Source organism: Haematobia irritans, chromosome 3, assembly GCF_050003625.1.
Source record: "Haematobia irritans isolate KBUSLIRL chromosome 3, ASM5000362v1, whole genome shotgun sequence".
NCBI classification, from domain to species: domain Eukaryota; kingdom Metazoa; phylum Arthropoda; class Insecta; order Diptera; family Muscidae; genus Haematobia; species Haematobia irritans.
Window position 1 is genome coordinate 162243255 of NC_134399.1, and position 15588 is coordinate 162258842.

Genomic DNA, 15588 nt, shown 5'->3' on the forward strand with positions numbered 1-15588 from the left:
GGATCCAACGGAGAAGTATTCACGTGTCTCACTACGATGATTGGTTACGGCAACGGCGTGAGTGTGGATGAGCGTGATTAACAAACCAAATGTCATGCATGAGTGTGAGTCACGAAAATAATTTCTTCGTGAGTGTGCGTGCGTAACGAATTTCGGCAAAATACGTTCACGAAACTAATCCAGTCCAGACACATAAAACGTTTACGAGTTGAATTCAGGGATGATAATTGGTGTTGAAGAAAAAGTACTAAAAATGTATTTTTCGAAGCCAAAAGGTGCTAAAATTACATAATATCAAAATTAAAGACTATTGTAAATGTCTTTAGAAAACTTTGTCAAAAATTTCTTTCTATAAAAAAATTTGTCAAAATTTTATTTCTATAGAAAATTTTGTCAAAATTTTATTTCTATAGAAAATTGTATCAAAATTTTATTTCTATACAAAATTTTGTCAAAAGAAAATGTACTAAAAATTTATTTTTCGAAGCTAAAAGTTGCTAAAATTACATAATATCAAATTTAAAGACTATTGTAAAAGTCTTTAGAAAATTTTGTCAAGATTTGATTTCTATAGAAAATTTTGACAAAATTTTATTTCTATAGAAAATTTTGTCAACATTGTATTTCTATAGAAAATTTTGTCAATATTTTATTTCTATAGAATATTTTGTCAAAATGTTCTTTCAATAGAAAATTTTATCAAAATTTTATTCCCATAGAAAATTTTGTCAAAATTTTCTTTCCATAGAAGATTTTGTCAAAATTTTATTTCTATAGAAAATTTTCTCAAAATTTTATTCCAATAGAAAATTTTCTCAACATTTTATTTCTATACAAAAATTTGTCAAAACTATATTTATATGGAAAAATTTGTCAAAATTTTATTTCTATAAAAAAAAAATAATTTTATTTCTATAAAAATTTTGTCAATATTAGATATCTATAGAAACTTTTGTCAACATTTTATTTCTATAGAAGCTTTTGTCAACATTTTATTTCTATAGAAATTTTTGTCAACATTTTATTTCTATACAAAATTTTGTCAAAATTTTATTTCTATACAAAAATTCATTTCTATAGAAAATTTTGTCAAAATTTTATTTCTATACAAAATTTTGTCAAAATTTTATTTCTATTCCAAATTTTGTCAAACTTTTATTTCTATACAAAATTTTGTCAAAATTTTATTTCTATACAAAATTTTGTCAAAATTTTATTTCTATACAATATGTTGTCAAAATTTTATTTCTATAGAAAATTTTGTCAAAATTCTATTTCTATAGAAAATGTTGTCAAAATGTTATTTCTATAGAAAAATTTGTCAAAATTTTATTTCTATAGGAAAATTGTCAAAATTTTATTTCTGCGGAAGATTTTGTCAAAATATTATTTCTATAGAACATTTTGTTAAAATTTTATTTCTATAGAAAATTTTGTCAATATTTTCTTTCTATAGAAGATTTTCTCAAAATTTTATTTCTATAGAAAATTTTCTAAACATTTTATTTCTATAGAAAATTTTTTCAAAATTTTATTTCTTGTAGTTGTTGTTTAATTTAGTATAATTATTTAGTATAATTATTTGTAAAGTTTTTAAGGCTTGAGGTCATGTTGTTATAAAACAAAATAAAATCATAGTTTTTATAGTGTCTTATTTTTATTTTCTTTCCAATATTTCGAACACCATTGTTGTCCGTCTTCAGGGAAATTTACTTTAACAAAAGAAGAAAATTTAACACAAATTAACCAAACAAAGAGACAATTGTATTTTAAAATAATACAAAAATTAATATAAAATTTACATTTTGAACTGGGGCGAGCAAGTCAAAACAAGACCACCAGTTCAAAATGTAAATTTCATATTAATTTTTGTAATATTTTAAAATACAATTGTCTTTTTGTTTGGTTAATTTGTGTTAAATTTTCTTCTTTTGTTAAAGTGAATTTCCCTGAAGACGGACAACGATGGTGGTCGAAATATTGGAAAGAAAATAAAAATAAGACACTATAAAAAAACTAATATTTTATTTGGTTTTATTACAACATGACCTCAAGCCTTACGAACTCTACAAATAAAAATTTTATTTCTATAGAAAATTTTGTCAAAATTTTATTTCTATAAAAAAATTTTGGTAAAATTTTATTTCTATAAAAATTTTATTTCTATAAAATGTTTGTATCTATAGACATTTTTTTAAAAATTTTATTCTTATAGACATTTTTTTAAAAATTTTATTCTTATAGAAATTTTGTCAAAATTTTATTCTTATAGAAATTTTGTCACAATTTTATTCTCATAGAAAATTTTATCACAATTTTATTCTTAAAGAAAATTTTGTCAACAATTTATTTCTATAGAAAATTTTGTCAAAAATTTCGTTCTATAGAAAATTTTGTCAACAAATTATTTCTATAAAAAAAATTGTCAAAAAAAAACAACAATATTTTAACGGAAAAAAAAATCACATTTCACATTTGCGGACGAATGTGGTATATACAATAGCAGCCAAAAATGGTAATATAATCTAAAATGTTCTCATTTTGGAATATGTTTATTTTTTCAATGACCACTATTTACGCCACTGTATGTTGCTGTTTCCTAATCTGGAAATCTAAGAGGCAAGTCTGGTAAAATGTGTAACAAATTCTATTTTAGTTGATGACTTTATTTGTGGTTTTATCTCTATCTTATGTATCCATAAGTGCTCGCCTCTTTTTGTGTATGGTATGCATGGACAATTGTTATTTGTTTATATTGTTTATTTATTCATTTATTTCAATTACCTTTTTAATAATGAAAGGTATAAAATAAAAGAAAAAAGAAAAAATTAGAAAATTAAAAGGTAGGTAATTAGAATTTTTACAAAACAAAAAGTTTTTGTGGTTTGTTTGTTAACAAAATAATTTTTGCAACAAGAGACAATCTCTTTTATTGCTCATTTCACAAAGACCTTGGTGGCGTATAATGCATAGACATGGCAGCCATCACAAAAATCATACGCAACAATGGCCTGAGGTTATTATAGCAAATATTTGAGACAAATTACAATAACAAAATTGATTCAATGCAATTCTATGAGTAACAATAAATGAACAACTAAATAAAATATGTATGAGTATTGTTGTTTTCATAGTAAACTAAGAGAATTGCTATATTTGTGTGTGTATAAGTATGAGTGTATATGTACATATTTGAGCATGAGTATTTAGTTTAGAAATATTGCTATGAATTTTGTAGTTTAAATTGAATAATAATGGTTAGATTTTGTATATGTGTCTATGTGTGTGTGTACGACTGTTGGGCGAGAGCGATTGTTTGAGTATATTTCATTTCTATTAAATACTAATAATAAGATTACTCTCTCTCTCTCTATCTCTCTTTTGCTCTCCTTAATGGGTTAGACTACTTACTTACAATACTTACAACAACAGAAGAATATCATATATAATCTGATTTATTTATTGTTTTTTTTTTTTTTTTTTTTTTGGTATGAATATTATGCTTTAATGGTATCTTATGCTAAGGAATGATTTATTTTTGAACATTACCTTCTCGATTTTTTTTCTCGCTTTGGCACAACATAAAACCTTAAGACATAGAAAACAACTGGAGTATTATGTTGGATGAATTTTGGTTTTCTCCCTATCAACATTTGGATTTTGTATTTTCTACCAAATAATAATAATAATAATAATAACTAAGCATTTCCTTAACATGCATTCAAATAACTCTTCACTATAATTTATATATATTTTTTTCAACCTATACACAACTAAATGCAATCATGATACACTAATTTTTGAAATTATATGTACATTTTGCATGTCTTATTTTTTTTTTTGTTCCTCGTTTATTATTTACTATATATATTTTCCCAAAAATCAACCCCCCGAAAAAAAACCAATAAATTTTATTATGAATTTTCTCCTACATAACTAAAAGGAAGTATCTTAGTAGCGGGCCAATATAGTCACAAGGCCCATAGCTATCATGAAAATGATATTGATGACAATAATAACTATTTGAATTATTAGACTTACTACTAAACTTACTATTTACGTCGTTATTGTAGAACGACTGTGGAATTTGTTTAACATGACACCATGATGATTTTTTTGAGGGTAATTTTGATCACCCTAAATGCAAAATCTTTTTGAAAGCTTTGCGAAACTCTGGATTAAATATCGTATAAATGATGGGATTTACAAAACTGTTCATGTAACCCAACCATGTTGTTAGGGTAAATGCTAAAAAGCCTGGATCGCAATCTATTTGGAATTTATTGCATAAGGCTCCATATACACCTAAGGTAAAGAACGGTACCCAGCATATGAGGAAGACACCTGAAATAGACACAAGAAATATTTATTAGTTATAAGATTTAGAAAAGTTATTGTATTTCAGACAAATCGAACATTAAACAGCTTCTAGTTTTATTGAATTTCTAAAGGTTGAATTACACACCAAGCGTCAATCTGTGCGTTGATGGAAGGGTTGATTTTTTTCTGTTTGCGGCAGACTATTTGAGCTTTTGATTTCAAAGAAAAATTTAAACTTTTCAATCATCGGACGCATTGTACGCATGGAACGCATGGTATGTAATTCTACCTTAAATCTAAAGTGTACTAAAAAATAGCCTATTATAAAGGTCATGGTACCTAGATTTTGGGATACACAACTTTTACAATATTAACGATAAATATCCTTAAAATACAGAAATTATAACTGAGTTTACAAGGGTTGCCTTTTATATTTGTGGATTAGAAAATAAAACAAGTATATACGGCAGTAAGTTCGGCGAGGCCGAATCTTATGTACCCTCAACCATGGATTGCGTACAAGCTTCTACTAAAGACGGTCATCCACAATTAAATTACTTGGCTTGCGGCAAGTTATCGGGATATATAGTAGACAAAAAAGGTCAATTAAATACGTATATATTCAGTTCTTGACCGGTAAAGGGTGATACGATCAAAATTTGGTCAAGGAAAAACGCGTGTAAATCGGTGAAATGGTTTATTTACAAAATCAAATTAAATTTCTTTTTCAAGTTCAATTTGTATAAAATTCAGGAAAAATATTCAGTTAGGCTTTCGCTTTTCCAAATCCGAATTGCCGTGCCTCACGCTTGACACCTACCATCAGATTTTGTACAGCCACCTTGTCCACCTTCTTCGCCGCAGAAAGCCAGTTTGCCTTGAACTGCTGCTAGTCCTTAGCAGGTTTTTTTGTTTTCTTTAGGTTCCGCTTGACAATAGCCCAGTATTTCTCAATTGGGCGGAGCTCTGGCGTGTTGGGAGGGTTCTTGTCCTTGCGAACCACCTGCACGTTGTTGGCGGCGTATCACTCCATGGCCTTTTTACCGTAATGGCAAGATGCCAAATCCGGCCAAAACAGTACGGAACAACCGTGTTTCTTCAGGAAAGGCAGCAGACGTTTACTCAAACACTCTTTCACGTAAATTTCTTGGTTGACAGTCCCGGAAGCTATGAAAATGCTGCTTTTCAAGACACAGGTACAGATGGCTTGCCAAACCAGATATTTCTTTGCGAACTTTGACAGTTTTATGTGCTTGAAAATATCTGCTACCTTTCCCCTTCCTTTTGCCGTATAAAACTCCTGTCCCGGAAGCTGCCTGTAGTCGGCTTTGACGTAGGTTTCGTGGTCCATTACCACACAGTCTTCGTCAGCACCGTCGTGTACAGCCTCCGGGATCGCGCTTTGGCCGTCGTATTTTGTTTATCATCGCGATTTGGAGTCACTGTCTTCTTGTTAGTCGATAGTCCGGCTCGTTTTTGGCTCGATGCACGGTTGTAAACTATACACCCAGCTTATTTGCGGCATCTCGGAGAGAGAGGTTAGGGTTTCGCTTGAAACTACCGGCAACTCTCTCTGTCGTCTTAGCGGCTTCCGGTTTTCGATTTCCCCCCGATTCCTGGCTGTCGACAAACGTTCCCCAGACACTTTAATTACATTTGTAACGGTTGATTTGGCAACTTTTAGCGATTTTGCCAGCTTTGCGTGCGAGTATCTCGGATTTTCGCGATGCGCTAGCAAAATTTTGATACGCTGCTCTCCTTGCATGGACGGCATTTTGACAACTGAAGATTGAATTCCAAAATCAAAATAGGAGCAACATTCTACACACACACCTTCAAAATGAGGGGTGTTCAGGTTTTTTAAATGCAAAATTGAAAGAAATACGTCAAGTTTATATTGACCTATCACCCTTTATATATTGGGAAGAAATAATTAAGAACCGATATGAACTTTTGTGCGGTAACTATAGAGCCAGAATTGAAATATGGGGGTCGCTTTATATGGCGGATATATCCAATTATGAATAGGAGTCTACCAAAAATGACAGTTTTTTTACTGTTTGGTAGATTGGTAGAATCCTTGATGTTTTTGGAAGATTATGAATACGAGTCTACCAAAAATTATGAATACGAGCCTACCAAAAATGGCAGATTTTTTACTGTTTGGTAGATTGGTAGAATTCTTGATGTTTTGGAAGATTTTGCAAAATATGTCATTCCTCTCCAACTGTGAAATGATTCTTAACATTGTGACAAAATTTTCTACAGATTATATTTTGACAAAATTTTGTATTTTGACAAAATTTCCTAAAAACATAAAATATTGATAATATTTTCTATAGAAATATAAAATTTGTAGCTGTTTCTTTTTTTTTTTTTTTTGATTTCAGCTTTAAATCATGCATTGACTAAACTACAAGTGTAGCTTAACCAACAGAGGAAAATAATGTTTGTCAAATTTATTTGGGCAAAGCCCTATACACTGCAAGATGGTTGGATGGACGCACGTTTCAGAATTACCACATTCCTCATCAGCACCCTCTACTTGATAATTGGTTGATAGTTTTGCTGCAAGTAGAGGATGCTGATGAGGAATGTGGTAATTCCGAAACGCGCGTCCATCCAACCATCTTGCAGTCTATAGGGCTTTACCCAAATAAATTTGACAAACATTATTTTCCTCTGTTGGTTAAGCTACACCGTCGGTATGGTTATTTTGATAATATATGTAGGATTTAAGGGGGTTAGATGACAGATATTGCCCCAAGCAGATAATTTCAACCAGTACACTTCCCGAACATAAATTTAAAGATTCTACCTATGAATACCAGATCAGATTCTGGATTTATAATCTGGAAATTTTACTTTTAGTTTTAAGCAATTGATATGATCCTTCTATGCCCTCAAGAAGTGAAATCGGTCGATCGATAAATGTCTTACATAATGGACCGGTAGAAATAAATGCGATACAAATTTTTGAGGGTCAAAAATACCAGTATATTTATATTTTCAGGCAAAGTGGATAAAAAATACAGATTCTAGCAGCCTAAGAACTAAATCCGGGTGGTAGGTCTATACCAAAACATGGATCAATACTCAAAATTTTCGGCACATCTCTTAATGTTCCTCAAATACCACTAGAATTAAAATTTCAGACACATTGGGTAAAAACTATGAAATCTAAAATCGGGCGATCAGTCTGCACACCTATTTGTGGCCCTAAAATACATCTCGATTTCCAATTTTAAGCAAATCGAATAAAAACTACGGTTTCTAGAAGCTCAAAACCCCAAATCGGTGAATCGCTTTATATGGGAGATATATCAAAACTGGGACCGATACTCCCCATTTTCGACACACCTATTGGTGATCTTAAAATACCTCTAGATTTTCAATTTCAAGCAAATCGGATAGAAAATACAATATCTAGACGTCCAGGAAGTAAAATCGGGAGATCGGTCTATATGAGGGGCTATACCAAAGCATGAACCGATACTCCCCATTTTCGACACCCGTATTTGTGGTCTTAAAATACCTCTAGATTTTAAATTTCAAGCAAATCGGATAGAAAATACAGTTTCTAGACGCCCAAGAAGTAAAATTGGAGGATCGGTCTATATGGGGGCTATACCAAAACATGCACAGATACTCCCCATTTTCGACACCCCTATTTACGGTCATAAAATACCTCTAGATTTCAAATTTGATGCAAATCGGATAGTAAATACAGTTTCTAGAAGCCCAAGAAATAAAATCTGGAGATCGGTCTATATGGAGGCCATAAGCGTAGGAAGGCCTCTGGGGAGGGGGCTTAGACCCCCCCAGAAAAATTTTAGCCCCCCCCAGAATTTGAAAACCTATTTACGATTTTACATTTTTCTAAAAATTAAACAAGGATATACAACCGCACAAAGTTCCGCTAAAGACTTTCATGCACAATCGAATTACTTTGGTTGTGGTAGCAGGTACCGAAATCTGAATATTTATAAAATAAATCTGTGGTTGAACTTTTGATTTAGTTGAATAACTAAAGCTCCTTTATTATTTTGTTTAGTCTGGTTTAGTCAATTTAATTAAAAAAATTAGTAATTGATAATATTCTTTCATAAATTAATATCTTAAAAATGCTGCAAAAAAGCATAGCCAAAAAGAAGTGAAAATGTTCTTTTTGGGTCCGGAAGTGGTGCAAAATTGGCGGAGAAGCGATGAATGTAATATGAAATTGTCATAGAACGAATGTCCACCGTTTCAACAGCCGTTGCAATGAATTTGCATCACTTCTTAAGTTGTGATCCAAATTCAGTGTTTTGAATGTGAATTAAAAAATTTTGTTATATTGTCCCAAATAATTAATTTTTATATTTTTTATGATTTTTAATGAATTCTAACGCTTGTTTGAAACGTTTTCCCTCGAATATTTTCAAAAATTCTATAAAAATTTATATAATGAATTTAGCATTTTTGTGGCAAAATTTGTATAATTTGTACCATTTTATTTATTCTTACTTTTTTTTTAAAGAAAACAAAAAATTACGCATTAAAATATGAAAAAATTAAGTAAAAAAACTTTCTGTGTAGTTAAAATAATTAACTTCTTTGTGAGGACATTTTTGGAAGTGCTTTTAAAGTTGTGCCTTTAGAACAACTCCCAATTTTTTTGCTGGGAAAAGTGTGGAACTACTTTTACTTCCTTTATTATAAATTATTTGTCGAGTTATTTTGGTGCCTATATTGTTATTCATTTTTATGAAATAAAACATTAATTGAACCTATAAGTTCAGTCTATAAATTTTCAGCTAGGGGGGCTATAGCGCCCCCTAGGAAAATTGTCTAGCTACGCTAATGATGGAGGCTATACAAAAACATGGACCGATACTCACCATTTTTGGCACAACTCTTTATCGTCCCAAAATACCTCTAAATTTTAAATTTCATGCAAATCGGATAGTAAATACAGTTTCTGGAAGCACGAGAAGTAAAATCTGGAGATCGCTCTATATGGGGGTTATACCAAAACATGGACCGATACTCACCATTTTTGGCACACCTCTTTATAGTACTAAAATACCTCTAGATTTCCAATTTCAGACGAATTGGATAAAAACTACCCAAGACCCCACATCGGTTTATATGGGGACTATACCAAAATCTGGACCGATATAGACCATCTTCGAACTTGACCTGCCTGCAGACAAAAGACGAGTTTGTGCAAAATTTCAGCACAATTGCTTCATTATTGAAGACTGTCGCGTGGTTACAACAGACAGACAGACAGACAGACGGACATGGTAATATCGTTTTAGAATTTCTCCCTGATCTAGAATATATATACTTTATATAGTCGGAAATTGATATTTCGATGTGTTACAAACGGAATGACAAACTTATTATACCCCCGTCACCATTCTATGGTGGTGGGTATAAAAACGATCCCGAGTTTTGGTTTTGGAGCCTCTTGGATGAGCAAATTTCTTCCGAGTCAGTTGAAAATGGGTACATTGTGCTTGTATGTGGCCGTTAACAGCCATGTTTAAATACTACCACAACCCAAGTAATTCGATTGTGGATGACAGTCTTTCGTAAAAGTTTCTACGCCGTATATACTTGTTCCTATTCTTTCTCCTTTAATTGCTCCCACATTTTTGCCTAAAAATTAGGTACACTGCAAAAATATCATTACATTTTAATAAATTCAAGTTAAAAATGGGTTTCTTTATATGAAAACAAAATTTGTTGGACTAAGGTCAACTTGTCTTTAATATATCTGAAAAAAGTCGTCAAAATTAATGACATCGTATTTATTATTTATTTATTTGTTGGCTCTTTGTATCTTGACTATAAAGCTAAAAAATTTTTAAAAATAGTAGTTGTGGTTAACACGTTTTTAAAGACTCTGATGGCACATGGAGAAAAAGTCAGAAAAATAAAACTCATAAATTCAAATTTGTCTCCTAGTAATACCTCATTCATATTATACTACCAAAATCCACTCTACCCAGATATCAAATTTTATTTGTCTTATAAAAAAGGGATTTCAAATCTACTTTTAGTAGATTTTGAGCCTAATGTCTATGGGCTATAACATACATTAAAAACTCAAATTTAAATGTGTCATAATTTTATTTATTCATGTCTTTGTTTCCTTGCCTCAATTCTCTTCTACATTGACTCGGGAAAAATGACAATGTATTAGTGTGAAGTTACCTTTTTTTAAATCGTAACAAGTTTTGCAATGTATATATTTATGAATCAGTGCTTTCATTTGAAATTTTTGAATATATATATATATATATATATATATATATATATATATATATATATATATATATATATATATATATATATATATATATATATATATATATATATATATATATATATATATATATATATATATATATATATATATATATATTGCACCACGGTGGCGTCCGTGGTGCAATGGGGTAGCCCCCATATAAACCGATCCCCAGACTTAACCTACGGAGCCTCTATAAGGAGCCAAATTCCGACCGGTTAAAATTTGGTACATTGCGCTAGTATTTGACCTATAACAACCATGCCAAAATTGGTACGTATCAATCTATAGTTACATATAGCCCCGAGATAAACTGATCTCCAATCACAGAAAAATTGGCGCTTTTCGGTTCATAATCATGACTGCCACTCGAGCCAAAAATAATATACCAAAATTTTATTGCCATAGAAAATTTTGTCAAAATTTTATATTTCTATAGATTTTTTTTTATACCCTTCACCACTACTGTGGTACAGGGTATAATAAGTTTGTGCATTTGTATGTAACGCCAAGAAGGAGTAATCATAGACCAACCTTTTAGTATACGGATCGGCTTAGAATTAAATTCTGAGTCGATTTAGCGATGTCCGTCTGTCTGTCTGTCCGTCTGTCTGTCCGTCTGTCTGTCCGTCTGTCTGTCTGTCTGTCTGTTGATGTATTTTTGTGTGCAAAGTATAGCTCGCAGTTTTAGTCCGATTGTCCTAAAATTTGGTATAGGGTCCTGTTTCGGCTCAAAGACGATCCCTATTGATTTTGGAAAAAATCGGTTCAGATTTAGATATAGCTGCCATATATATTTTTCACCGATCTGGTCATAATTGGCGTGTTTATCAACCGATCTTCCTCAAATTCCGTACGTACGAATATTTTATGAGTCTCGAAAAACTTGCCAAATATCAACAAAATCGGTTCAGATTTAGATATAGCTCCCATATATAGCTTTCGCCCGATTTACACTCATTTGCCCAAAGAGGCCAATTTTTAACTCCGATTTGGTTGAAATTTTGCACAGGAAGTAGAATTAGCATTGTAACTATGCGTGCCAAATTTGGTTGAAATCGGTTCAGATTTGGATATATCTCCCATATATAGCTTTCGCCCGATTTACACTCATATGACCACAGAGGCCAATTTTTAACTCCGATTTAGTTGAAATTTTGCACAGGGAGTAGAATTAGCATTGAAACTATGCGTGCCAAATTTGGTTGAAATCGGTTCAGATTTAGATATATCTCCCATATATAGCTTTCGCCCGATTTACACTCATATAACCACAGAGGCCAATTTTTAACTCCGATTTAGTTGAAATTTGGCACAGAGAGTAGAATTAGCATTGTTGCTATGCGTGCCAAATTTGGTTGAAATCGGTTCAGATTTAGATATAGCTCCCACATATATGTTTTTCTGATTTCGACAAAAATGGTCAAAATACCAACAATTTCTTGTAAAATCGCCACTGCTTAGTCGCAAAGTTGTAAAAATGATTCTAATTTTCCTAAACTTCTAATACATATATATCGAGCGATAAATCATAAATAAACTTTTGCAAAGTTTCCTTAAAATTGCTTCAGATTTAAATGTTTCCCATATTTATACCCTTCACCACTACTGTGGTACAGGGTATAATAAGTTTGTGCATTTGTATGTAACGCCAAGAAGGAGTAATCATAGACCAACCTTTTAGTATACGGATCGGCTTAGAATTAAATTCTGAGTCGATTTAGCGATGTCCGTCTGTCTGTCTGTCCGTCTGTCTGTCCGTCTGTCTGTCCGTCTGTCTGTCCGTCTGTCTGTCTGTCTGTTGATGTATTTTTGTGTGCAAAGTACAGCTCGCAGTTTTAGTCCGATTGTCCTAAAATTTGGTATAGGGTCCTGTTTCGGCTCAAAGACGATCCCTATTGATTTTGGAAAAAATCGGTTCAGATTTAGATATAGCTGCCATATATATTTTTCACCGATCTGGTCATAATTGGCGTGTTTATCAACCGATCTTCCTCAAATTCCGTACGTCCGAATATTTTATGAGTCTCGAAAAACTTGCCAAATATCAACAAAATCGGTTCAGAATTAGATATAGCTCCCATATATAGCTTTCGCCCGATTTACACTCATTTGCCCAAAGAGGCCAATTTTTAACTCCGATTTGGTTGAAATTTTGCACAGGGAGTAGAATTAGCATTGTAACTATGCGTGCCAAATTTGGTTGAAATCGGTTCAGATTTGGATATATCTCCCATATATAGCTTTCGCCCGATTTACACTCATATGACCACAGAGGCCAATTTTTAACTCCGATTTAGTTGAAATTTTGCACAGGGAGTAGAATTAGCATTGAAACTATGCGTGCCAAATTTGGTTGAAATCGGTTCAGATTTAGATATATCTCCCATATATAGCTTTCGCCCGATTTACACTCATATGACCACAGAGGCCAATTTTTAACTCCGATTTAGTTGAAATTTTGCACAGAGAGTAGAATTAGAATTGTTGCTATGCGTGCCAAATTTGGTTGAAATCGGTTCAGATTTAGATATAGCTCCCATATATATGTTTTTCTGATTTCGACAAAAATGGTCAAAATACCAACAATTTCTTGTAAAATCGCCACTGCTTAGTCGCAAAGTTGTAAAAATGATTCTAATTTTCCTAAACTTCTAATACATATATATCGAGCGATAAATCATAAATAAACTTTTGCAAAGTTTCCTTAAAATTGCTTCAGATTTAAATGTTTCCCATATTTATACCCTTCACCACTACTGTGGTACAGGGTATAATAAGTTTGTGCATTTGTATGTAACGCCAAGAAGGAGTAATCATAGACCAACCTTTTAGTATACGGATCGGCTTAGAATTAAATTCTGAGTCGATTTAGCGATGTCCGTCTGTCTGTCTGTCCGTCTGTCTGTCCGTCTGTCTGTCCGTCTGTCTGTCTGTCTGTCTGTCTGTTGATGTATTTTTGTGTGCAAAGTACAGCTCGCAGTTTTAGTCCGATTGTCCTAAAATTTGGTATAGGGTCCTGTTTCGGCTCAAAGACGATCCCTATTGATTTTGGAAAAAATCGGTTCAGATTTAGATATAGCTGCCATATATATTTTTCACCGATCTGGTCATAATTGGCGTGTTTATCAACCGATCTTCCTCAAATTCCGTACGTACGAATATTTTATGAGTCTCGAAAAACTTGCCAAATATCAACAAAATCGGTTCAGATTTAGATATAGCTCCCATATATAGCTTTCGCCCGATTTACACTCATTTGCCCAAAGAGGCCAATTTTTAACTCCGATTTGGTTGAAATTTTGCACAGGGAGTAGAATTAGCATTGTAACTATGCGTGCCAAATTTGGTTGAAATCGGTTCAGATTTGGATATATCTCCCATATATAGCTTTCGCCCGATTTACACTCATATGACCACAGAGGCCAATTTTTAACTCCGATTTAGTTGAAATTTTGCACAGAGAGTAGAATTAGCATTGTTGCTATGCGTGCCAAATTTGGTTGAAATCGGTTCAGATTTAGATATAGCTCCCATATATATGTTTTTCCATGTTAACCGCCACCGCTTAGTCGAAAAGTTGTAAAAATTACTCTAATTTTCCTAAACTTCTAATACATATATATCGAGTGATAAATCATAAATAAACTTTTGCGAAGTTTCCTTAAAATTGTTTCAGATTTAAATGTTTCCCATATTTTTTTACTAACATTGTGTTCCACCCTAGTGCATTAGTCGACTTAAATTTTGAGTCTATAGATTTTGTAGAAGTCTATCAAATTCTGTCCAGATCGAGTGATATTTATTATTAAATGTATGTATTTGGGATAAACCTTTATATATAGCCCCCACCACATTTGAGGGATGTGATATGGTATCGAAAATTTAGATCTACAAAGTGGTGCAGGGTATAATATAGTCGGCCCCGCCCGACTTTAGACTTTCCTTACTTGTTTTTTCAATATTTTAGTTTTATAGAATTATTATTTTCAGAATTTTTGTTTCTGTAGAAAATTTTGTCAAAATTTTATGTATTTAGAAACTTTTGTCAGAACATAATTTCTATAGAAAATTTTGTTAAAAATGTATTTCTATAGAAAATTATATATAGCCCCGCGATAAACTGATCTCCAGTCACAAAAAAATTGGCCCTTTTCGGTTCATAGTGATGACTGCCACTCGAGCCAACAATAATCTACAAAAATTTTATTGCTATAGAAAATTTTGTCAAAATTGTATATTCCTATAGAAAATTTTGTCAAAATTTTAGATTTCTATAGAATTTTTTTTATTTCTATAGAAAATTTTGTCAACATTTTATTTACTAAGAAACTTTTGTCAAAACATAATTTCTATTGAAAATTTTGTTAAACATTTATTTCTATAGAAAATTTTGTCAAAATTTTAGAAAATTTTTTCAGAATTTTATTTCTGTAGAAAATTTTTTCAAAATTTTATTTCTTTAGGAAATATTTGAAGCACCTCTTAGTTGGAGAGGAATATTTCACAAGATCTCCCAAAACATCAAGAATTCTACCAATCTACCGAACTGTAAAAAATCTGCCATTTTTGGTAGAATCGTGTTCATAATTGTATATAGACCCCATATAAAGCGACCCCCATATTTCAATTCTGGCTTTATAATTACCGCACAAAAGTTCATATCGGTTCGTAATTATTTCTTCCCTATATATACCTGTCAAGAACTGAATGTATACACTCAAAAAAAAAAGTGAACCCTATATCTCACTAAAGCTGATTTAATTCTATTTTAGTTCACGAAATTATTACGTTTTAAGAACGTTTCCACGACTTTAATAATTTTTTGCTTACTTTAGTCAAATTAACTAAAGCTGAGGAAACAATTATACACAAAGGGAGCATAAAGATTAACTAAACTCGTGTATCCCACAAAATAGTTCAGAATTTCTTAAAATTTGTAAATTTTACCAATAATGCGCCCATCATGA

General features: G+C 31.7%; 1 protein-coding gene across 1 annotated transcript in view; it reads right to left on the reverse strand.

Annotated features, from left to right (window-relative positions):
* Nucleotides 1–4132: 4132 nt before the first annotated feature.
* Nucleotides 4133–15588, reverse strand: part of Dop2R (dopamine D2-like receptor) — a 182248-nt gene continuing 170792 nt past the window's right edge. Inside the window, exon 9 of the mRNA XM_075301875.1 lies at nucleotides 4133–4344. Within this exon, the coding sequence (XP_075157990.1) occupies nucleotides 4133–4344 (212 nt within the window). The remainder of the gene's footprint in view (nucleotides 4345–15588) is intronic.